The sequence below is a fragment of the Aquarana catesbeiana genome, linkage group LG04, assembly GCF_042186555.1.
Source record: "Aquarana catesbeiana isolate 2022-GZ linkage group LG04, ASM4218655v1, whole genome shotgun sequence".
NCBI classification, from domain to species: domain Eukaryota; kingdom Metazoa; phylum Chordata; class Amphibia; order Anura; family Ranidae; genus Aquarana; species Aquarana catesbeiana.
The window spans coordinates 517,453,361-517,478,865 of NC_133327.1; the positions used below are offsets into that span (position 1 = coordinate 517,453,361).

The 25,505-nt window shown below is 40.7% G+C and overlaps 1 protein-coding gene across 2 annotated transcripts in view; it reads right to left on the minus strand.

Annotated features, from left to right (window-relative positions):
* Positions 1-1,142: 1,142 nt before the first annotated feature.
* FAM89A (family with sequence similarity 89 member A) overlaps positions 1,143-25,505 on the minus strand; it is a 39,158-nt gene continuing 14,795 nt past the window's right edge. For both annotated transcript variants that reach the window (XM_073627765.1, XM_073627763.1), the window contains one exon: positions 1,143-6,023. In XM_073627765.1, the coding sequence (XP_073483866.1) occupies positions 5,760-6,023 (264 nt within the window). In that variant the 3' untranslated portion in view covers positions 1,143-5,759. The remainder of the gene's footprint in view (positions 6,024-25,505) is intronic.

The window sequence follows — 25,505 nt, forward strand, 5'->3', positions numbered from 1 at the left end:
TTTTCCTCCATAGGATAAAGTGTTGAAAACTTTTTAGGAGGGGGAAAAATGCTTATCTGGGTGATCCCACTCAGAATATATAAGCTTTTCCAGCAATTAATGTACAGGAAAGGCACGCAAGGCTTGAGGAGGCTTTAGTGAACCCAAACAAGAAGTGGGCTCTTCAACCGACTCAGTTAAGGGTAGCTTAAATGTGGAGCGGACCATTTCAGTAAGAGAATGCACCAGCAACTTCTCAGCATGTGAAGCTGAAGAAGGTTCTTCCCCACTTGATCCCTCAGAAGAGGAGTCAGTCTCTCCATGGTCCCCTGAGGGGGATTCATTTTCCCCCTCCCACTGTTCCTCTGTTTGAGGATCCTGGGTGGTAGAAGGGGACCTAATGCGCTTTCTTCAACTCTGTGAAGATGCAAATAAAGTTGCTAACTTTTCCTCTAATCCACCGATAGTTGAGGAAAAAACCTCCTCAGTTACATAGGGCTGAAGTGTTGGAAGCAATTGCAGCCCCTGATGACCCCGATGGCTTACTCCGACCAGCCTCCCTAGATCTTTGAGGGGGGGATGGTGTTGCAGAGGTGGGGTCCTTAGGGCTTGAGGGTGACCCTTTTGTGCCCTTATCTTTTGCAGTATTTTTACCATTCCTTCTGGTTATGGTGCTGAGCACAAACACAGAGGTGCAGCCAAGAAAATGCGCCTACTGCTGAGCAATAGTCCAGCAACTTAAGCTCAGCCTGATGCAAAGTAAATGTGTCCTGGGTATGCCAGTGTCAACCAGCACTCACATTGTGACCCATCTGCTCTATGTCCCTCCTGTAGCTGTATGCACCTGAAAAAAAAGTGCACTTTATAGCTACACAGCACGCATTGTGGGCCCTGAAGCACGACGACAAGCCCTGGGATCGTTCAAGGTCCAGGACCAGCGATCTGCAACTGCCAAGGTGGATAATATATGGTGGTCTCTGTTGCAGTAAGTTAAGTGTGTATATAGGTTCATTTTAAGCAGGGAGGAGGAATGACTGCAAACACTCTCATGCTAATAAACAAATCTCTATACATAATGCAATAACAAAATAGGAAGGGATGAGTATGTAAAAACATGAGTCATAAAAAAATATTACTTTCAAGTAAATACTACAATAAAACAGTGAATATTTACACTTTACCTTTAATCATTTGTTGGCAATTCCTTAAATAACATCATAATCACTTCAGTGTGTTGGCAAAGATAACATTTTAAATAAACTACCAAAATTTCCAAAAAAATAAGGTGACAAAGTGTGTACAGGAGACGAGTGCAGGGAGTATGATGGGTCAGTATGTCCAGGAGAGGAGTGAAGTGCAGAGGGTATGAAGTGCAATTAATACAGGAAAGGAGTTAAGGAGGTATGATGAAGCCAGGACATGTAGGAAAGAAGTGCGGAAGGTATGATGAAGCCAATAAGTGCAGGAGAGGAGTGTGGAATGTAAAATGGGGCCAGTATGTGTGGGAGAGGAGTGTGGAAGGTATATTGAGGCCAGTATGTGCACAAGAGGAGCGTGGAAGGTATAAGGAGGCCAGTATGTGCAGGAGAGGAGTGTGGAAGGTATAATGAGGCCAGTATGTGCAGGAGAGGAATGTGGAAGGTATGTGGAGGCCAGTATGTGCAGGAGAGGGGTGTCAAAGATATATCGAGGCCAGTATGTGCAGGAGAGGAGAGTGGAATGTATAATGAGGCCAGTATGTGCAGGAGAAGAGAGAGGAAGGTATATTGAGGCCAGTATGTGCAGGAGAGGACCGTGGAAGGTTTGATGAGGCCAGTATGTGCTGGAGAGGACCGTGGAAGGTATGATGAGGCCAGTATGTGCAGGAAAGGACCGTGGAAGGTATGATGAGGCCAGTATGTGCAGGAAAGGACCGCGGAAGGTATGATGAGGCCAGTATGTGCAGGAGAGGAGAGAGGAAGTTATGGCTTTTGCTGGCTGAACAAAATAAAAAATCTTTTATCATCGTCTAGGGCCAGCTTTGGGCAAAGATCTACACATATTCTCAACAGTAGTAAACAATGAAACAAAACGAAAGCTTCCAAACTTGTATACACATTATTTTTTATTAGAGAAAATGTATGACAGTTTATTTCTAAATAAATATACATGTAGTTAACATAATAAAACAATAAGTGTTTTTTCTTAGATGATAGCAAAGAAATGTTTAAGGTCCCAAAACATAAATACAAATGTTTGACTTGTAAAAAAGTCAGGCTCAATGTGTTGTTTTTTTTTTTTTTGCATCTCTATGGATTTTAACAAATCGCTTTTTTTATAACAAACTTATACGTGTGGATCTGCGAGGCTATGTGTATAACAAGTCAGAACCAGCACACAAACACAAAAAAAAAGTGCATAAAACAAAAAGAAAAAAAAAAGCAAGCAGCATGTGCATTAAAGTGTCAAACCATTGTAAGATTCATTAAATACTGATCAAAATAAAAATAGTCCGCAAAACAAAGAAAAAGCAACAAAGAGCTGCACACTTACTGAGTGACAGTCTAATGAGATATGCATGGCTAACAGTGCTTGAGCCTAATGGTGCTTATGTGAGGTAAGAAGGCAGGAAAAATAAAAAGTGGCAAGTGACTTGTGCACGGAAAGGCTTGTGCACACACATAAATATCACAATTTGGTTTTCATCTTTGCTTAAAGCATATCTAAACCAAAAATAAAAAAATAAATATATTGCAGCTTAACAGTCCTTAGATGTAATGGCTGCATCAGTTTCCAACACTTTTTTCCTTTATTTTCTCCTGGTGATCCTGTCCTAGGGTGACCATGATTATTCACTGCGCTGCATTTACAGATGAACATTGTCACCCTAGCCTGCTCTCATGATGTGGACTACAAACACTTCCCTTCTCCTTTTCACCAGTACATAGGGAGGAAGGGTTGTGTAGCTCACAAAAGACAGCTTGGAAAGAAGAAAACATTGTTTGACATTTCAGTTCAGTATACAGAAAAGGTACAAGGAGAGTGATTTTCTATCACACAAATGTACCTAGCCTAGAAATAGAAAACTAATCAAACCATCATTTTGTTCTTGGGTTTAGATATACTTTACAGCCTGTTCACATATGTGTGGGCTGGCTGCAGTGCGATTTGAAAAAGAGTCCTGTGAAATTTCAGTCTGGTTCAGGTGAGTTTTCTAATCTCATAAACTACAATTGGATTCACACCTGAACCACTGAAATGGCACCGGACCGGGGTTTGAAATCGCACTGCAAACCAGCCCGTACATATGTGAACCGAGTCTTAAATGAGAAAGCTTCAACTTTTGACATTTCCTTCTGAAAATTATAGCTGTCTGGCTGTCATACTGGACTTTTTTGTTTCAATAATTTTAATCAATGACTTGGAACCTTACTTTACCATGCACTTTCTGCACATGTTTTCCAGGTCAGTGACTTAAAAGTATTGAAGTCAGTGGGTCAGATTAACAGCCAGGCCACTAGAATTTGCTGAAGGAAGCTAGCAAAAGCAGCTCCAGGATTTCTCTTATTACCAGTTTAATTTAAAATAGAAGAGACGGAGGCTGATACCTATAAAAATATCATCAATTTCTCTGAAAGAATTGCCCTTATAGGAAGGTGGTTGCCAAATATTGGGGAACTAACAGAAGAGCCCCTATAGCATATTTAGATCTAATATGGCTATTTTTCAGGAGAAAGGGGCACATGTTTAATAATTCGTTGCCACCATTTTCTATGTGTAGAAAAACGTGAATATATTTTCTGTGCATAAGCCTTCCTCCCAGTCTTATTCATAGCAGAGACCTAAATGAAGCTCAGCTTCCATGATACAGTGGGACATCTCTTTAGCCACAGTGTGAGGTTTTATTACACTGATGCAACAAAGAGAGGGACGTATTTTGGATGTTATCAAATATTGCCGATATCTATTTTTACATAAAACGGCACTCCTATCTAAAGGAAAACAGGTAAAAATCTTGCTCGTTTGACACACTGCATTTTATGTTAAAAAGATGTTCTTCTAAGGAAGGCTTCTTTATTTTACTATTAGGAGCATTTTCTGAGTGAAGATGCATGATCACCAAACTAGAAAATAAGTAAAAGAGTTGACCATGTATGTAAAGCTGGCCATAGGTGGTTTGAAGTTTGGCCGATTCCTGAAATTTGAGCCGGTGGCTCTGTTGGCACCACCTGGCTGACAAAAAGTCAACTTAAAAATTGACTTAGCTGGGTGGAAAATTGTCCAAACAGTGACTGTATCTAATCAGATGCAGTCACTGTTTAGGTATTTAAGCAGCTGCAGGTGCTGCACCAGCCTAAATTTAATAGCTGGTATGGGGAATTTCATGTTTAGCATGGATGAAGAAAGCTATTTATTTTCTCTCGTTCAGCCTGTGTGATGAACAAAAGAATCCAAAACTGTATTGTCTAGCCCAGTGGTCTCCAAACTGCTACCCTTTGTTTGCCTTTATAAGGCCCTTGGGGCACTATTCCTCCCACTAATAAGAGACACTATTCTGCCAACTGACCGTGGCAATGAGACACCATTTCTCCCATTGACACCAACAATGGGGCACTGTTCCTCCACCTAATACCAAATGTGAGGTTTACTCCCACTGATGCCAGGAAAATTTCCATTCCCGCTGGCAACAGTTTGGTCCTCCCTAAAGTCTGAAGGACAAGAAACTGGCCCTTTTTTTTTTTTCTTTTTTAGAAAGTTTGGAGACCCCTGGTCTAGCCTAACACTACTAGTCTACTAGTATGGATTCTAATCCCTGCAGTTTTATTCTGGTTTTACCACTTATTAAACCCCATGTGGGTGCTATGATAATATGTGGGTTTTTTGAAAAGAAACTTTTTTTTTTTTATCCTAAAAAGTCTACCAGATCCATTGGGTTGCCCATTCTAGCTGGTATTTATCTGCAGTTTCCTGAAGGTTACAATTTACTAACCAGCTATGGTGTGGTTCATAAATGGTGCTGAACTGGATGTAATGGCAGTCCCTGCTACAGGAGCATAAGAGTACACTGTTATCCTTTACAAATGGTCTATCCAGTACCTATGTGCTTTATGCCTTAAAAAAGCTATTCATTTAAAATATGCATTAATGAATTTTGTGTTTTGCTTAGAGTTCTCCTCTATTTGCTATAGGCAACTCATCCAAAATTATTTAAATCTATGGTTATATAATTAGCTATAATATAATGCTGTATTATCAAATGGCTTAAAAACACGTGTTAGGCGGAGACTAAGTATTAAAAATAACCACCTCCTAGGTAATTACACCTAGTTTTGAACTTCAGTACATAAAGAACCTGCACTGTTAAGTAATAACTAGTCTAGATTTCACTGCAAGTGATATGTCTGAACATTCACTGATGACCTTACCAATGGATTGTATGAAATTATTAAACTTGGTATATGTAAGAACTAAAGGTTTACACCATTGCTTAATAGGCGATTTAAGGCAGATGATGGAAGCCTGTATGATTAAATATATTACTTTAAGTCTCCAATACAACGCATCATAAAAAGTTATTCGTCTGGTCTTTCCTCACAGTTAAGTGCTTTCGGATGTCAAAGGCACTTGAAAGTTTCTTTCAAGTTGCTTATAGCAACATTATTGCCCACAATGGTGAGCAGGAACAGAGCACTCTTTTAAAAGCATGCCTGAAAATGTTTATGTTATGGTTAATAAACCACTTTCCTATTACAAAAAATGGCTGAAAAAAAAATCAAGGTGGGAAATGTCCAGCTCCTTCATTAAATGTTCTCAAGTATCCAATCCTCATTGGAAAGGGTAGGTACAGTCAAAACAAGGTTTCCTTCCGAGTCTTCTCTACCACCCTTATGAAGGGCACTGGCTTCTTGGTAGTACTCTTCTTCCTCATCAAAAAATCCATTTTCCATCGCATATGAACATTCTGCACTGGAAGCAGCCTGACAAGCGCCTTTATATTCTTGAATGGATTCATAAAGGGAATATAGCTGGCACAGGAGAGACATGTCGAGTTGTCTGAGCCCAACCTAAAAGCAGAAAGCACAAAAAAGCGCTTATAAAAGTTGCAAGCATAGAGGATTATGACATAATCTTATGATCACATGAATAATGAAAGGAATGGGCAGGCAAAAAATAAATGTTACGCTTTTCCATCACATAAACACTTAAATATTAATGTTCTTTGTGCCCGGACTAGGAGTTTAAAAGATTAAAAACTTTGTCCTGCAGGGCTAACACTGGTAGACAAAAGCTGAGGAATTCTGATTTCTACTTTGACAGCAAGTCTGTATCCTACAATACAGCAAAAACAACATTAACCCTTTTAACCTCTTGAGCTCTGGAAGGTTTTCTCCCCTTCATGACCAGGCCATTTTTTGCTAGTCAGCACTGTGCTACTTTAATTGCTTGCGGACCAGCCGCCGCAGTTTTACTTCTGCAGGTTGGCTCTGCTGTGCGAAATCACGTTAATGTACGTGTTCTCGCGAGGTCTGGATAGCAGGCGCGCGAGCACCGTGAGTCCGACCGCGGATTCGATTACCCGCGACCGTCTCACGGAGAGGAAGAACGGGGAAATGCTGATGTAAACAAGCATTTCCCTGTTCTGCCTAGTGACAGGACACTGATCATCGCTCCCTGTGATTGGGAGCGGTGATCAGTGTCGTGTCACACATAGCCCATCCCCCCCACAGTTAGAATCACTCCCTAGGAAACACTTAAACCCTGCAGCACCCCCTCCTGGTTAACCCCTTCACTGCCAGTCACATTTACACAGTAATCAATGCATTTTTAATCGCACTGATCGCTGTATAAATGTGAATGGTCCCAAAATAGCACCAAAAGTGTCCGATGTGTCCTCCGTAATGTAGCAGTCATGATAAAAATCTCTGATCGCCGCCATTACTAGTAAAAAAAAAAAGTTAATAAAAATGCCATAAAACTATCCCCTATTTTGTAAACACTATAACTTTTGTGCAAACCAATTAATAAACGCTTATTGCGATTTTTTTTACCAAATATATGTAGAAGAATACGTATCGGCCTAAACTGAGGAAAAAAAATGTTTTTTTATATATTTTTTGGGGATATTTATTATTATAGCAAAAAGTTAAAAATATTGCTTTTTTTCAAAATTTTCATTCTTTTTTTGTTTATAGCGCAAAAAATAAAAACCGCAGAGGCAATCAAATACCACCAAAAGAAAGCTCTATTTGTGGGAAAAAAATTACATCAATTTTGTTTGGGTACAACGTTGCACTACTACGCAATTGTCAGTTAAAGTGACGCAGTGCCAAATCGCACAAAACGCTCTGGTCAGGAAGGGGGTAAATTCTTCTGGGGCTGAAGCGGTTACCTGGCGATTGCGTGGTCGTGCAGCACTGTACCCAAAATGTATATAATTTTTTTTACACAAATAGAGCTCTCTTTTGGTGATATTTGATCACCACTGGGTTTTTTATTTTTTTATATCGCAAAAAAGAAGAAGACTGAACATTATTTATTACTAAATTTTGGGGAAATTGCTACATGCAATATTCTGCTACATGTTTCTGATAACTAAAAAAAAAATCCCAATAAGTGTATATCGATTGGTTTGCGTGAAAGTTATAGCGCCTACAAACTATGGGATGTATACTGCAATTTTACATTTTTTATACTACTAATGGCGGCAAACAACAACGTATAATGAAACTGCGTTGGTGTGGTAGGCAATCTGACACTAATTGACGCTGGGGGAACTGACTGTCATTGACATCACCAGTGACACTACTGTCATTTAATGGTAATAAACATGTACGGTCACTGTACCAATGACACTGGCTGGGAAGGGCATAACATCTAGGGTGATCAAGGGGTTAAAAATGTGCCTAACTATGTGTAATGTGTATAAGGTGTGCTGCTTTTACAAGTTGATCTCTTAAAGAAGAGTTCCCATTTTTTTAAAAAAAATTAAAAGTCAGCAGCTACAAATACTGCAGCTGCTAACTTTTAATAATCGGACACTTACCTGTCCCACGGTCCAGCGATGCGGGGGATAGAAGACCCGCTTGTCTCCCCCTCCGTTCAGCGGCGCCGGCATTGCAATTGTGGGCGCCCGGCTGTGGCTTCACAGCCGGGCACCCACTGCGCATGCGCGAGCGGCGCAGCGCGCCGTGATTGTCCGCTCAGTCATGATTGACAAGAAAGAGGGGGCAGAGCTGAGCCCTTCCTGCGCCAAGGGGAAGTGATGTCACCAGCCCAGGCACTGAAGGAGGCAGACTACGAGGGACCCCCTAGCAACAGCCATTTAGAGGTCAGTAAAAAAGAAAAAAATTTCCAAGTTTTTTTTTTTAGGCACATTCATGCATTTATTTATTTTTGGGTGGAACACCACTTTAAGTTTCTCATCCCTGCTTTGCAGGGATGGGAGAAACAGAGGATTGTTCCCTGTGTACAGAGCTCTGTGTTGAATGTAGGGCTGCAACTAACGATTATTTTCATAATCGATTAGTTGGCTGATCATTGTTTCGATTAACCGGTTAATAACCTTAAAAATAGTGTAGCATATAATTTAGTTAATATGTAGAGTTTAAAAAAAGCAATTTATTCCTAAATATCTATATGCAGTGGTAAATATAAATAACCATCTATATGGTTAGAGAGCAAAATCTCTAATCCACTCTGAGAATAACAGACAGAAGAGATATACTGTATATACTATTAGAGGTTGAATCTGGTAAATAATCGGATAATTTTTAGATAAAAAATAAAAGTTTGACTGTTTTGTAGATTTTCAAAAAGAACTGTAATATATTATATGCTGGCCATACAAAAACAACGCCTATCTTCAAAAACAAACAAAAAAATGTAATTTTAAGAACGTTCGTTCGATTTTCGAATCGTTAGTGGGGTCAAATCGACGTTCGTTCGACAGAAAAATATGCAAATAATAGAACACTGCTTGGTCAAAGGAATTTTCAGACAGTGTATGTGTTTTTCGTTCAGAAAGTACATTGATTTTAAAACAGAATGTTAAAAGCAAGTGAAAATTTCAAACAACATTCTTTCATTCAGCGAATGTACAAAGATTTTTCGTCTGAATATTCTCGTCTCAAAATTGATCCATGTGGCCAGCATAAGGCTCGGTACACACCTATGCAGTTTGCTTTTGATCTGTTTCTACACTGCTTTTTGCTGTGCGTTAAGTACAGTATAGAGTGCCCCAATAGCAAGGTAAAGAAAACTTTTTTTTTGTCTTTTAGAACCACTCCTGCCCAGGACTACATGTCCCATGAGGCATTGCTCCTTACACATTCATGTTCTCAGGCACTTACTGACATGTATCTATGATGTACAGAGCTGTATGTGTGCTGCACTGTATTTCCCGATATGTAAACAAATAAATGCATTCTGTATGCAGGCCAACTAATCACCTGGCCGATTAATCGATTATGAAAATAGCAATTGATTAATTTCATAATCAATTGTCGATTAATCGATTAGTTGTTTCAGCCCTAGTTTAATGTCAACACAGAGCTCTCGGCTGTGAATGTACACAGCCGATCAGCACGTCCCGGCTGTGAGTCAACTCCTTGTGCTAGAGCGGTCAGGAGGCTCCATCCTACACCCGTAAGTAGGCAGCGACATATGGGTACGTCGCTTTGCCTACAGTGGCCGCTCGTCCGCAGCATTATGCAGGCGGGCGGTTGCCGAGTGGTTAAACTGACGCTTCAAATAGTCATTGATGCAAACTTAGCTGGAAGTGGGAGCGGGTACCTGTCAAAACCAGGTACCCGCTAACCCCCCCCCCCCAAAAAAAAGGTGCCAAATGTGGCAGCAGGGAGGAGGCAGATAAATGAAATTTCCCCTTTTGGGTGGAGCTCCGCTTTAAGGTCACCTAACCCTGCTCTAAGGTCTAGATGTCTCTCTTTTACATAATAGAGCACTAGTAACATTTCAGAAAATAAAGAGCCTAAATTAAAAATTTCTCTTAGAACAGGGGTGTCCTTTTGACCTTCCTGAGCCACATTGGAAGAAGAGGAATTGTCATAAAATACACTAAGAATAAGGATAGCTGATGAGCAGAAAAGATTAACGATCACTGATATAGATGATGTACTTGAGTAATAAAACTTTATTTTTTTTGTAATATTTTTTATTATAAAAAGTAAAAAAGGGCAAAATAAAAACTAGTGCGATATTTGACACTGTTTTTGATAAACAAACACATCAATATATCTGGTTCGATGGATGTAATAGCAATTCTCAATAAATTCTCAGGGTGCTCATCAGATATTTTGGTTCTAAATTTTCACCTCTTGCATTTAATCCTTGAAAATAATTGCTCACAAATATAGGTGCAGGCGAAAACATCACATGAATAAGCCATGATTGTGAAGAGTGAGATAGTTTTCTTTGGGAAGGTAAAACTTATAAAAAGTCCAGGAAATAGACACTGTCAAATTATTCTTCGACTGCATATGTTCGCTAAGTGCAAACACATTTTTACAAAATGTGATTTTGTATTGAGCCACATTCATAGCTGTCTTGGGCCGCATGAAGCCCATGGGTGCAGGTTGAACACCTCTGTCTTAGTTATCACCTCTAAAATAATTTTTACCACATTCCATGTTCCCCTAGCTCTGTCATTGGTGTCAGTCCGTGCCATGACCAATAGATCATCCGCAGCTTTACTCAATAATAGCTTTATTATTCAATCCACAAAATGTAAACTCAATTCATGGGGACAGATTATTCTGCCCATCCAACAACAGAATCCCTCATCACCACATTAGGCCTTTTCTGTACTTTTATTCCCATTTACAATGCAGCTGTTTTTCTCCTGGTTGGTAGATATGCAGCACTACTACCCTGCACTTACATCCCAAATTAACATTTATTTGGGTGTGCTAATTTGGGGATTACCTTTCATGACGCATTTGCCCCTATCCTTTCTGCTAACTGTAACCCAGCTACACACCTCAAGGTTTAGATCTTTCTCATGTCCACCCTCATATTCACTGGCCCAACCACTAGTTACCTGGCTGGTATGAAGACCACTTTCAGATTTAGTGTTTTAAAAAATTAAAAAAACCTTTTTATATTAACAAATGTTATCATTGAATTCAATAGAAGGAAATTTTACATGGTTTATTAGGTATCTTTACTACTCCTCTGTAAACAGTATAGTGAGGGTTGGAAAAAAATGGACAATAGGAGGGAATATCCTAGTATTTATCCTTCTGAATAGGAAAACAATTAGGTCATGCATTCTACGGATATCCTCGAGTTTTGCAGAAAGCGCCTCACTTAACATTTACAATGCCTGTGTCCTAAATATATACAGGAACTATGCTGAGAAAATGTGCCACTTATCTCACTACTGACACATACAAAGGATGTCATTGTGGGTTTGCTTTTTCAGCACATTACCTATATGGAAAGCCTTACTGATTGTAATTATGTCTGCTGTGTAATGAAACATTGTTATTGTTAGAAATGTGAATAGCATACCATCTATTACCACGAACAAACACAGCCATTTGGACTTTATAAGTGAAAGTAGGCAGCTTTATTAAAAAATAAATAAAAAAATAAAAATGTATAAAGGGATAATTTACATTCTTGTGGCATGTTAACGCATGGGCATTATGTCGCACAAAAAGGTGCACTAATTTTGAATTGGCTGCCAATGCACCCCAGTCTGTCCAAAATCAGACACCAACCATTTTTTTTAATGCAATGCACGGCACTAACTCCTTGCCATGCATTTTGAAGTCCTACAAACAGACCTATTTTGTACAGTGTGACAGAGCTTCTTTAAAGCCCACCCTGCCTATACTCGCCTTCCCTGTCCTCTTTTGCCACTCTGTTACCCAATCAGGGGCACTGAAAAAGCTCCTTTACTTCCAGGTATGGGGTAGCATGTGACCTCCTCCTATGATGCAGAGCTCAGTCCTAGTATTGCCCAACAATACATTTTTTTTTTTTTTTTTTAAAGCGGAGCTCCACCCAAAAGGGCATGTTCTGCTTGTTTGCACCCTCCACCTGCACATTTGCCACTTTTTTGGGGGAGGGAGGAGTGGGTACCTGGTTTTGATAGGTACCTTCTCCCACTTCTGGCTCAGATCGTCGCAGCAATCTGAGCTGGAAGTTCAGCCCTCCCTCCTTCCCCTGCAGTCTTCTGGGACACAGCACAGGTCCCAGAAGACTACAGGATGATTCACAAGGTGCAGCACAGCTCGCGCATGCGCAGTAGGAAACCGGTTGTGAAGCCACAAGGCTTCACTTCCTGTTTCCCTTACTCGAGATGCTGGCGCTTGCACCCGAATTGAAGAATGTTCTATTAAAAAAGTCAGCAGCTACAGTATTTGTAGCTGCTGACTTTTCATTTTTTAGGGGGAGCCTGGAGCTCCTCTTTAATGTTGTACCCTGCACTGGAACCAGGGTGGCTGGAAACTGGTTGCAAGATACAACACAGAACAGCTACTTTTGAGGGTTATATAGTCTAAAGCTGGCTACACACTATACAAACCTATACAAACTTTTGTTGTTAGACTTCCTTTAGATTTACCTTCAACTATGTAGTGCAAGGACCTGCCTGATTGCATACAAATTGAAAGTGTTTAGGTTTGACCTCATATTATATGGTTTTAGTAAATCTAAAGAAAAAAAAATCTGCAGAAAATGTTATATAGTGTGTATCCAGCTTTACAGATAATTTACAAAATGATCCCCGTTTAAAATTCGTCAGTACCATTGTCACAGGCTGACGGCACAATTTACTGTATTTTCCTAGTCCAGTTTTCGTAGTCTCAAGATTTCAAGTACACCTGTTCAAATAAAATGGGAGAGTTGGGTCTTAAGAGTTCTATCATGTATAAACAGACAAGTTGCTATAACAGAGATTGTGATCTAAGAAAAATGATGGAGAAACAGCCAGCTGCTTCTGCCACCTCCTCAACAAGCTAGGTCACCAGATGTCATAAAAACCAAAATTATTTAGAGCACCAGGCCTGGCAGAAGAAAACCAGTCCAGGATTTCTGTGGTTTAAGCAGCGCTGTATTTTGGCCTAGGCTGACAAGGCCCAGGCCTAGGGCGGCACTTTGTGGGGGGGCGGCAAAAAAGTTGCCCCCCTCACAAAAAAGCCCCTCGAGCCCCTACTGCGCTGCCTAACTATAGATCAGTGCAGCGTGAGCGTCATCAGGGCAGGCAGAAGGAGCCACTCTGCCAGTGAGCCGGCTCCTGCACCAAAGGTGGCATAAGGTCACTTGCAGCAGGGGAGGAGGGGTCTGCATGAGTGGGAAGTCCGGGCAGATGAGGATGCTGTACGAGTCGGCAGAGTTTCTGGCTGTCTGTGCGGGGGGGGGGGCTGGGAGAGATCTACTGGAGGAGAGGAAGATGCTGAGAGGAGTGATCAGGAAGATGTAAGCACCAACACAGATGGCACCAGGTGAGGCTGACAAGACTGCACAGCACAGAGAGGTGACAGGCAGGGACAGCTTACTCTGTATCATGTTACATGCAGGTTACCACCATTGCTTGATCATGAATAGATGTCTCTGGGTCTAACAGGTGAGATACTGGTGCTCAGGTGTTGCTGGCACCATGGCAGTGCCCGGTGTTGCTGGCGACGTTGCAGTTCCCAGGCTTGCATGAAAGTGGTGAAAGTCACAGGGAAGCTTTGTGTTTGCCTACTGACAAGGCCAGATTTATACTTTTGCCCCACTTCCTAAGACAACTGTCTTGTGTCACTCTTCTAATTCCCCCTCAGCAATACATGTAGATGTGTGTGTATGTACGTTACTCTTGCCCCTAATCCTGTACAATCACAACTGCTTTTTTTATGCTCATTCACAATGTCAGTAAGGGCTGACACTCCTCTGAAAAGCAATCCATGCTCAGATCTCTTTTCAGAGGAATCTGACATGCAGTGATGAGGCAATATGTTGCTTCCGCAATGCCGGTTTTAACCCCTTAAATGCAATATCACAGTGTTGCAACTGCATGCAATGCACATTGTTACAGGTTGGTTGGCCCCATTCACCTGGGAGGTACACTTCGTGCCGTGCCATGTATGCAGTCTCTGACTTTCCCTTGTGCCACCCCCGCAGTCTCTGTGGACCGTGATGTAAGGGGGAGCTCTGTGGTTACCAGAGACCCCCTTACATCAGAATTTCCTATTCCACCAGAGTCTGCAGCAGTCCCTTTTACATCAGTGTTCTCTTTTAAATTGGGATATGGCCTTGACAGGAAGGGGTGGGTCATATTTAAATTAGGGGGGTGCACAAGTTTAGTCAGGCCTAGGGCAGCACAAAACCTAAATACACCACTGGGTTTAAGTATATCTGAAACGGTTTCCCTTTTCTTTTTGAAAGACTTTACTTATTGAATTAGATTGATAAGCATTATGCCAATTTTATGAAGTGCTATCTCTTTGCAGAAAGACCGTCAGCTTTACTGTGGGCTACGAGTCTGTTCTACAGCATTAGCAGTAGAAAATCTCCCTTAAATTCATTCAAGAAAGCAGGGGAAGAATGGAAGAGATGATTAATAAGGTTTTTTTTACTCATAGGTCCAAATCGTATCCAAGTCTCAGTCTCATTCTGCCTTTTTTCCCAAATAAAGCTTTTAAGAAAATTTGGTAACTTGCATCAAACTGATCAATGAACAAGATATTTAAAAATAGACAAACTACTGTAAGTAGAGATTAGTTTGAAACACTTATGAGATAAATTTTAAATTCCTTTTAAATTCTGACCTCCATTTGGCGCACATTAAGGCTGCCTTTACATTCCCACTAACGCTGAGAACCTAATGAGGTGCCCCATAATTTCCTCTCACTACCATGATTTGGGTATTTTATCAAGAACACTGTACATAATGCAGAGTCCCAGATGAACCCTGCTGAAACTGAATGCCAGGATTATGCTAATTAGTAAGAAAAGTGGCGATTATAAACAAGTGGTAAATCTTATGCAATTTTAAAAGCACACTTTATACTGGAAATCTTTCAGTGGAAATAATTAACTTCTAATTTTGACCTCCCTTTTAAAGACACCTTGGTTTAAACCATGGGTGCTCAACCTGTGGCTCTCCAACTGTTGCAGAACTACAAAGCATTGCAAGCCACTGACAGTTAAAAGCACGACTCCCAAAGGCAGAGGCATGATGAGACTTGTAGTTCCTTCACAGCTGGGAGGGCCACAGGTTGAGCACCCCTGGTTTAAACTCTGATCAGAACTAAGTATTGTGATAAGGTCTTGTGAATCTTCTCTGACTTATTTGCTGTATGCTTGTTCTAGGTTAGGTCAACTCTCATATTTCTCTTATGATAGGTGCAGATCAAACCTTTATTATATACTAAATTTAAAAATTCATAATTTTAAAGAATTTTTACACTGTATATGCATGGGATCAGTCCTTTTCCCCATTCAGAGGTATATTCAGCATGCTTTTATAATTATAGTAAAGTTTCACTTGTATAATAGCTTGTAAAGCCTTTGTATATGAATGCCAAAGGGAAAGCTGTAGGTGCATTCCTGGTGTGCTCAAAATAGAAGGCTCAGTTCAGGTGAACACCTGGCAAAGCATTGTTTTACTTTGAGCATTAAAATGTGTGAAAAATGCAGTTTCTGTCCCCATTTATTTTAACTTCCAATTGCTGCGGGCTTGCTGCTGGGTAAACTTTGTAATGCCTGCCATTGTACCACAGGCATTGGGTATGGAACACTGCTCCCTCATTGCTGGTCTTGTGGCAACTATACTTTTTTTTTTTTTATTTTCCATCACGTTCTGAGGAGGTCCCAGATAATAAATTTAAACCTGTCAGAGATACTAAAGTCCATGCTTTTTAGTTTTTGGATAAAGTTTTGGCTTTAGTAAGAAGGTATTGTAAAACTGTGTTGTATTTTTGTCAATACACATTTCAGGTTATTTTGGCAACATTAATCTCATTTTAAATTTTTGCATCTGCATTGTTCTATGATTTAATGGTCACATACAAGTTTGTAGATTTCTCCCTCTAGACGTGGTCAGTATATAATGGAGCATGGTCACCATTGCTTCTAAACAACCACTAGCTGCCAGCCTGAGTAAATGATACACTTGCACTGCGGGATAGGCAAAATTATGCACCTAAGTGTAGAGTTAAAAAAAAAACATCTAAAAATCCTGTCCAGTTCTGGAGTAGCAAAGTGTTATGCCGCGTACACACGGCGGACTTTTCGATGGACAAGGTCCGGTGGACTTTGACGGACTTTCCGAATGAACAGACTTGGACACACACGATCAACCAAAGTCCGACGGATTCGTACGTGATGACGTACGACCAGACTAAAACAAGGAATTTGATAGCCAGTAGCCAATAGCGTCGGTTTTTGTCTGTCGGACTAGCATACAGACGAGCGGACTTTTCGACCGGACTCGAGTCTGTCGGAAAGATTTGAAACATGTTTCATTTCTAGGTCCGTCGAACTTTTGGGGAAAAAAAAGTCCGCTGGAGCCCACACACGATCAAATTATCCGACGGACTCCGGTCCTCCGGAGCAAGTCTGCCGTAAAGTCCCCTCGTGTGTACGCGTCATTAACCATTGATAGTTTTGGAAAATTAAAACAGTTTGTTTCTTTTTCCATTGTGGTTTCATAGGAATAACTGAAAAGTGAGATACTTTATTCACATACACACACACACACACACACACACACACACACACACACACAGTGGACATCAAAGTCAAAATGACTCCAGGCAAAAAAGCAGAGATGTTAGACACATAAATATTTAGTCATGGCATTTCATTTTTTATCTGATCTGTCTAGAAGCAACACAGTTATGTACGGTCTGTACTACTTTATTTGCATTACAGTTGCATTTTCAGGACAAGAGGGTCAACCCTTTTATTTTAGGGCTCTTTCACACGGGGCGGACCAGTGATAATCCGTCCCGTGAACACCCGCTTGCTCAGCGGGGATCGCTCCGCCGATCCCCGCTGAGCAGGAAGATGACAGGTCCATCGCTGCACACTGTGCAGTGACTGACCTGTCAGTGCGCCGCTCTCCCCTATGGGGGATCGGATGATGACAGACAGTAGTGTCTGTCGTCACCCGATACGATAACGGATGGAAAAGTAGGGTTTTCCTCCGTTACACCTTTCGGATCGGAGCGGGTCGGATGTCAGCAGACATGTCACCGCTGACATCCGACGCTCCATAGGGATACATGTATGTCCATTTTTCATCCGAAAACGGAAGGATGAAAAACGGACATACGGATCGTCCGTGTGAAAGAGCCCTTACACAACAAACTGCGATGCCTAATTTTTCCTGCTTTCAACACAGCAACTTCAGGGACAACATGTTTACTTGCTGCCTAATATGTACCATCAAATTTTAGATGCCATCATTTTAAGATAATCAAGGTTATTCACTTAACCTTTCAGTGGTCATAAAGTTATGGCTAATTGGTGTATCTTGTGGTTCGAGGTCCTAGGATTCCATGTATACAGCTGTATGTGGTATGTGACAAGGTGATACAGTCACTTGAATAATGGAGGCTGCCTTTATACTTGGAAGGTCTGCTGTGGGGCAAATTTTTTTAGACAGATGCAACGAGGATAAACAGAATGACGTGAATAGAAGAGTATGCGGAAAGAAAGACACGGCTCCAGAAGTGACGCATACCACATCATCTGTGAAACATGGCGGTATGCGTCACTATAGCATGGGCATATATAGAACCAGGTCACTAGTGTTTATTGATGACATGAGTGCTGACAGAAACACCAGAATAAATTCTGAAGTATATAGGGCTATACTCTGTGTTCAGATGCAGACAAATGCTGCAAAACTAACGGGGCCATGACTTTCAATACAGATGGACAATGGATAAATAAAAAACATACCATTAAAGTAATCCCAGAGCTTTTGAGGGGAAAGAACTGGAGTATTCTTTAACAACCAAGTCAACCCTGACCTTAACCAAACTGAACATGCATTTTACTTGCTGAAGACAAAACTTTGGGTAGATAGACCAGCGAGGAAACAGCTGAAAACAACTGCAGTGAAGGCCTAGCAAAGCATCACTAGGTAGGAAAACCAGTATTTGGTGATGTCCATGGGTTCAAAACTTCAGACAGTTATTGACTGCAAAGGAGTTTTAAACAAGTATTAAAAATGTGCATTATTTTTATGTTTAATTTAGTTTGTCCAATTACTTCTAAGCCCATAAAAAATGGGGGGCAAAGTATAAAAATGACTCATATATGCCTTCAGTAGTGGAGTGGGAGTGTGAAATGGCAGAGATGCGTGTCCTGGAGGAAAGAATGACGATAGAAGAAGGGCGTAGAGAACAATTATTAAATATATGGATTAAATGGGAAGAGTACAGAGTCTCTTCAAAGCTTCTAAGGAAGGCATAGAACTTCTAATTTATATGGGGGGAAGTGAGGTCCCCAGGAAAAGAGAGAGGAAGATTCTAAGGGAAAGGATGTTTTTTTTTTTTTTTTTTTTTCCCCTCCTTTGTTATTGTTGTCGTATGGTTTGTTGGTATGAATGGGTTTGATTGATTTGTTAGAGAGGATGGGGGATGGGTTTAAATTATGGAATGTACATCCTTGAATAAATCATGTAGTTTTAAGGAAATAGAGAATGTAATAATGGTCATGATAAAGAATTATAGATTTGTTTCATGTTACGGATGTGTATATGTATTATAAAGTATTGTTAAAACGTTTTGATAAATAAAGATTTGAAAAAAAAAAAAAAATGTGCATTATTTTTATGTTTAATTTAGTTTGTCCAATTACTTCTAAGCCCATAAAAAATGGGGGGCAAAGTATAAAAATGACTCAAACAACGAATACAACATTTTTTGTTAAACCCCATGAATTAAAAATGAAAATCTAGCCTTCAATCCCATCTATATTGCTTCATTTTAAGCCCATTGTAAAGGCATAATGAGTCAAATTGGTTAAAACTGTGTCTCTGTCCAAATATTTATAGACCCAACTCGATACTCATAGACTGTGCAAAGAAAGAGAATGTTAAAATATTACCATGCTTTAAAAAATAACATAAAAATTAATGCATTCACATATAATCATATGTAAAACTACACTATAGATTCCGTATGAATCAACTAGCATTCTTGGACAATGGCATTTAGGCATTAAAATGGTTGTAAACCCTTTACAACAACTTTAACCTACAGGTAAGCCTAGATTAAGGCTTACCTGTAGGTGCTTGAAATATCTCCCAGACCTGCAAGGTCTAGGGGATATTTGCAAATCGCCTTAAGGCGATTTCTTCTGCGCATGCGCTGGAGTTAGAAAGGGCACGTTGTGCCGTTTCTAGCTTCAGTCATGCCGTTAAAGGCGGCTCCCGCGCGCATGCGCTGAAGTGATGTCACGCGAGTCCGGCCAGTCACAGAGTCAGAGTTCGCAGCCCCAGAAGGAAGAGGGGTGAAGAATGGACGCTCGCTACTAGCGAAGAAGACGGGGACATCGCGGGCTTCTCCTGCAGACAAGCGTCACATAATGGGCTACTATGCGATGCATAGTAGCCCATTATGCTTTACCTTTGCAGGGAAACAAAGAGGAAGTAACACCTACCAGGAACAATGCACATTATTTCATGTCTAAAAAAAGTACAATAAATACACCGGAAAGCACAGATTTCCTAGTAAAACAAACACAAAAAAAATGCATAAAACAAACACTGTTCTATGTGTTAAAAGGTTTTTATTGGAATTTTTTTTTATGTTATATAGTGTCAGAGGTCAATGTAAATCAACCAATTCCTTACACTGATGGCACTGTATTACAATACTGTTCTCTTCATAATAATGTCAGACTACTGAAATAATATGATTTACATGGGGGAGGGTTCAAAGTGTGAGATGGTAATGTAATCACATGCTCAATGACACATGCTGTAATCAAACACTGGGGTTTTAATAACCATTAAACAGTTGGAATATATTACCATTTCTCATTTACAGTGGAGGTCTTTTACTAAATAGATTTAACAGACATTGCACATTGTTTTTAAATGTTATAATAGGCAGTTGCATTTAAAAAAAAAAAAAATCTGCAGATCTGGTTTCCCAATATTCTTGTTCTAGTCTTTTCAAAAGGTTTATCGTGCCATAAATGGAGCTGTACTCAAATGATATTATTCAGAGGCCTGTATTATCCTAAGTACTAAGAACTTCACTCTGTGTTAAGAGTAGACCTTTACCTTAATAAATTATTCTGCAACTAGAATAATAGAACTATAAATAAAGGCAAAACCTTTTTTTTCCGTTTTGGACAGAGTGGAGATGGATTAGAGCAGGGGCCCCCAACCTCCCTGTCACGTGGAAGTTAACCCATCCACAGCCCGGGGGGGGGGGGGGTTGAGGGGGTAGGGGTTTGGTGGTGGTTGCAGCCTGTCACCTCGGGGGGGGGTGTTGGATGTGCAGCCTAGGTCTCACCAGTGCTCCATGAGATCCCCCATCCCAGTTCTCCTTCTTTGTGATCACAGAGATGGAAGGGGGTAGTGGTGGTAGGAGAAATGGAGCGGGAACCCTCTGGTGGCCGGAGGTTGGCAGTGCAGGTTGTGCTGGTTCGCTCGGATCCCTGCCAACCCCCGCTGTGTGGCCCAGCTACCAGCAGGCCACAGATTGGCACTGCTCCACGACCCAGCGGTTGGGGGCCCCTGGATTAGAGCACATATTGGGTTTTTATTGCTGTCTGTGCCCCCTTTAGGTAGATTCACCCTCTTTATTTGTCCTGTTTACCATTAAATTGTTAAAGTAAAAGAAAATCCCAGTTGTCCCCAGAAAAGTAACAGAGGGGAAATCTTCCAATAGAGACACTAGTTCTGGTGACTTGGGGGCCCCCAATGGATTCCCTTATGCTGCAGGGATTTACTCTCACTTCCTGTTTGGCTATGGGACAGAGAGTGAAGGTAAAATTTCCACTATGGTACACAGATGGAAAAAAATAAAAAAAAATCTGACAGAGGATATAACCCTCCTATTCAAAAAAAAAAAAAAAAAAGTTTTTAGTTCTACTTTAAGGCAAAAGGGCAAACTTTTTTTTTTTTTTAGTTTAAGAAAGAGTAGAGTGAGATTAGAACCCCCGGGAGGTTTCTATTGCTGTCTGTGTCCCTGTAGGCTGGTTCACCACATTTGTCCTGTTTACAATGGATTACCAAGAATAAAAGAAAAAGAAAATTCCACATTTTAGGTTGTCCCTAGAACAGGAATAGAGGGAAAATCTTCCAATGGCGACACTAGTTCTGGTGATCCCATGGACAAACATAAATTCCCTCATTTTAGAGAGATTTCCTCTTACTTTCTAACCGATCCCCACTGGGACAGGGATTTGCAAAAAAAAAAAAAAAAGAAACTGACAGGGGTTGTAATCCTCCTTTACGCTAGCCAATGCTATTTAATATACGCTATTAAATTAAAGGGAAACGTTCTTACACAATATAACCCTTTTATAACTAACTTTGCAAAATTCTAGAAGGGCTGTGACAGTGCGAGGCCCTGCCACTGTGAGAATGTTAGAAAGCACACAGAGTTCACACATATGCAGTGTGCGGGACTCTGGAGTGTCGATTATGAAAACAGAGAAAACTGTTTTTTCAGCCTTCTCCATATTTTTGGTATTCACAGATTGGGCCCTGTAGTTTGGAGATTTCAAAGTCCATTAGCCTGCGCTTTATGCTCAACTTAACGACCAAAAGCTGGTATGCATTGCGTAGGGGTGATGGGATGTGTTGTTACAACACACTGCACTGTTTGCATTTCTTTTCTTTAATAAACTTTATTTAAAATTACATCACATACATAAGCACTGCAGTATGCTACATAAAAAGGCAGACATACTGCCTTTTTATGCAATGCATACCAACGCGCATGTATCGTATGAGCACACGCGACCGCAAGCCACCTCTTAAAGGGCAACATACAGGTACGTTAATCTGCTTGTACGTGCCCTTCTGCCGCAGTATATCTGCGTGAGGCTGTCGGGAAGCGGTTAATCACTTGCCAACCACCCGCCGCAGTTATATGGCCTGGTCATTAAGGGGGTAAATCCTTCCCAGGGTGGATAAAAATCAATGATTAAAAAAAAAAAAAAAAAAAAAAATTTATCAGATTTTGATTTAAATTGATTTTTTATTAAATTTATTGTAATAAAATGCTTTTGGAGTAAAATATATCCAAAGATAGTTTTCCATTTAAGATACATTAATAATTTAGTTTATTCAGCACGAAATGGAGCTTAGTTATGTAGCATGAGGCTGTATAGTCTGCAATATTTACATTTTTGATAAACTCATTCAATGAATCCAAGCTCTGCAAGCTGAGAAAACATGCACTGCATTGATGCATTCACACAATTTCACAGTAACCATGAGATAGTTCAGGAAAATTCCATTATCCCATTGTTTTGCAAATCTATGTACACTACTGTATGATTGAATCGGTTTTGATATTGCTGTTTTACTAACCTGACAGCTTATTATTCTAAATAGGAAACCTTCATTTTGTTTGCAAAGATTAACGATTCTAACTACCAGCAAGAATAAGTCCTTACTTTTAAAGAGCACCTGTCATTTTCGATCCATCATGGCAGCGCCTGTTAACGGGAATCCACTCACCTGCTGTCGCCACGTCCCTCACCTTGTTGTCTCACTGCCGCATCACCAGCCATCCCATTAAAGTGAATGGGATGGTCAGTGAGTCAATAGCGGGTCAGAGGAGGAGCTGCTGCGGGACGGAGATGACAGTTGCTCTTTAAAAATTATGATTTAAATAGAGTTGATTTAAATCAAATCCACCCTGATCCTTCCGATTAAAGTAACTCTGCACATGCTCAGTTTTCAGTGAGTATTACCTCCCTAACACATCTGAGCAGCCCATATGACTATAGAGCCACACATGTGGGTATATAAACTCCCTCCTCCTCCATGCCCACTAACCAACTAAAAACAATGGGGGTGGGATATTACATGTAGATTAATGATGGCTTCACCTCCCTCCTATTCTAAGACACTGGCTGGAGCGGCGTGACACAGCCTGTGACTGGTAGAAATCTGACCACACCATGTTATTGCCATAAATAATAAAGATTTGATTACAAATATAGATTTGTATGCCAATTTAAAACAGTTTATTGATATTATTTAGGTTTATTCTGTATCTAAAAGGCAGTTTTTTGGGGTTTTTTTTGAACATGTGACCAGCAGCAGAGAACTAGAAGCTCCTCCTGCTTATGGTTCCCCGCAGACAGGCTCAGAAAGAGCTGGGTCAATTGACAGCTGTAGATCGATTTTTTTTAAAGTAAAATAATTAGTGTCATCATCCTAATACAGAAAGAGAAGGGACATTGTAAATTAAACCGTGTGTTTGGTATCACTTTGTGTCTCTACTGGGTACTGTACATATGGAGACATTTTATTTTCAACTTTGCTTTTCAGAATGTCAAGGTAGGTATCTAAACTGATCAGGAGTTGTTCTGTCAAACCATTTTGATGACGTGAAAGTAGCAGGCATGGTCAGCCTTATTTATTGCACAACATAACTACATCACTTTGCAGACACAGATGTACACTATTCCTTTCCATACTATTTGCAACTGTGGAGGTTAGCAGGGCTTCTCTGCAGTAGCAAGCTGCACTAGCTGACCCGTCAGTTAACACTTTGCTAATAAACCCCCCCCCCCCTTACAGAAATGCGTGCTTCAGAGTCAGGAATCACTACCATTGAAAAATGTTATGTCAGCTGAATTTGTGTAATTATGGTAGCATAATGCAGGCACATATATGCCTGCCACTGCATATATGGTCAGATTAAGAGAAATCCTAACACACCATCTATGAAAACATCACTTAGGGTGCATTTATTAAAAAAAAAAAAAAAAAAAAAATTATGTTGAAGCCATTTAAAAAAAAAAAGTGTGAATCTTGGGTTAAAGTTGTGTAAATCTTGTTTGAAAACTTTATAATATTTATATTATATATATATAAAATTACACACATACATAGACATACACACACACACACACACACACAGTATCTCACAAAAGTTAGTGCACCCCTCACATTTTTTGTAAATATATTATTAAATCTTTTCATGTGACAACACTGAAGAAATGACATTTTGCTACAATGTAAAGTAGTGAGTGTACAGCTTGTAAAACAGTGTAAATTTGCTGTCCCCTCAAAATAACTCAACATACAGCCATTAATGTCTAAACCACTGGCAACAAAAGTGAGTACACCCCTAAGTGAAAATGTCCAAATTGGGCCCAATTAGCCATTTTCCCTCCCCGGTGTCATCTGACTCCTTAGCGTTACAAGGTCTCAGGTGTGAATGGGGAGCAGGTGTGTTAAATTTGGTGTTATCGCTCTCACGCTCTCACACTGGTCACTGGAAGTTCAACATGGCACCTCATGGCAAAGAACTCTCTGGGGATCTGAAAAAAAAGAATTGTTGCTCTACATAAAGATGGCCTAGGCTATAAGAAGATTGCCCTGATTTACCCTAAAACTGAGCTGCAGAACAGTGGCCAAGACCATACAGCGGTTTAACAGGACAGGTTCCACTCAGAACAGGCCTCGCCATAGTCGACCAAAGGAGTGGAGTGCACGTGCTCATATCCAGAGGTCGTCTTTGAGAAATAGATTTATGAGTGCTGCCAGCCTTGCTTAGGTTGAAGGGGTAGGGTGGGGGGGAGGTCAGCCTGTCAGTGATCAGACTGTACGCCGCACACTGAATCAAATTGGTCTGCATGGCTGTTGTCCCAGAAGGAAGTCTCCACTAAAGATAATGCACAAGAAAGCCCACAGTTTGGACATGGATTACTGGAACCATATCCTGTGGTCTGATAAAAACTTATAGTAACTTATAAAAACTGATAAACTTATTTGGTTCAAATGGGGTCAAGCGTGTGTGGTGGCAACCAGGTGAGGAGTACAAAGACAAGTGTGTCTTGCCTAGAGTCAAGCATAGTGGTGGGAGTGTCATGGTCTGGGGCTGCATGAGTGCTGCTGGCACTGGGGAGCTACAGTTCATTGAGGGAACCATGAATGCCAACATGATTCCCCTCCTTCCAGAGACTGGGCCTCAGGGCAGTATTCCAACATAACGACCCCAAACACACCTCCAAGAGGACCACTGCCTTGCTAAAGAAGCTGAGGGTAAAAGTGATGGATTGACCAAGCATGTCTCCAGACCTAAACCCCATTAGGCATCTGTGGGGCATTCTCAAATAGAAGGTGGAGGAGCGCAAGGTCTCTAACATCCACCAGCTCCATGATGTCGTCATGGAAGAGGACTCCGTGGCAACCCATGAAGCTCTGGTGAACTCCATGCCCAAGAGGGTTAAGGCAGTGCTGGAAAATAATGGTGGCCACACAAAATAGTGACACTTTGGGCACAATTTGGACATTTTCCTTTGGGGGTGTACTCACTTTTGTTGCCAGCGGTTTAGACATTAATGGCTGTGTTGAGCTATTTTGCGGGGACAGCTAATTT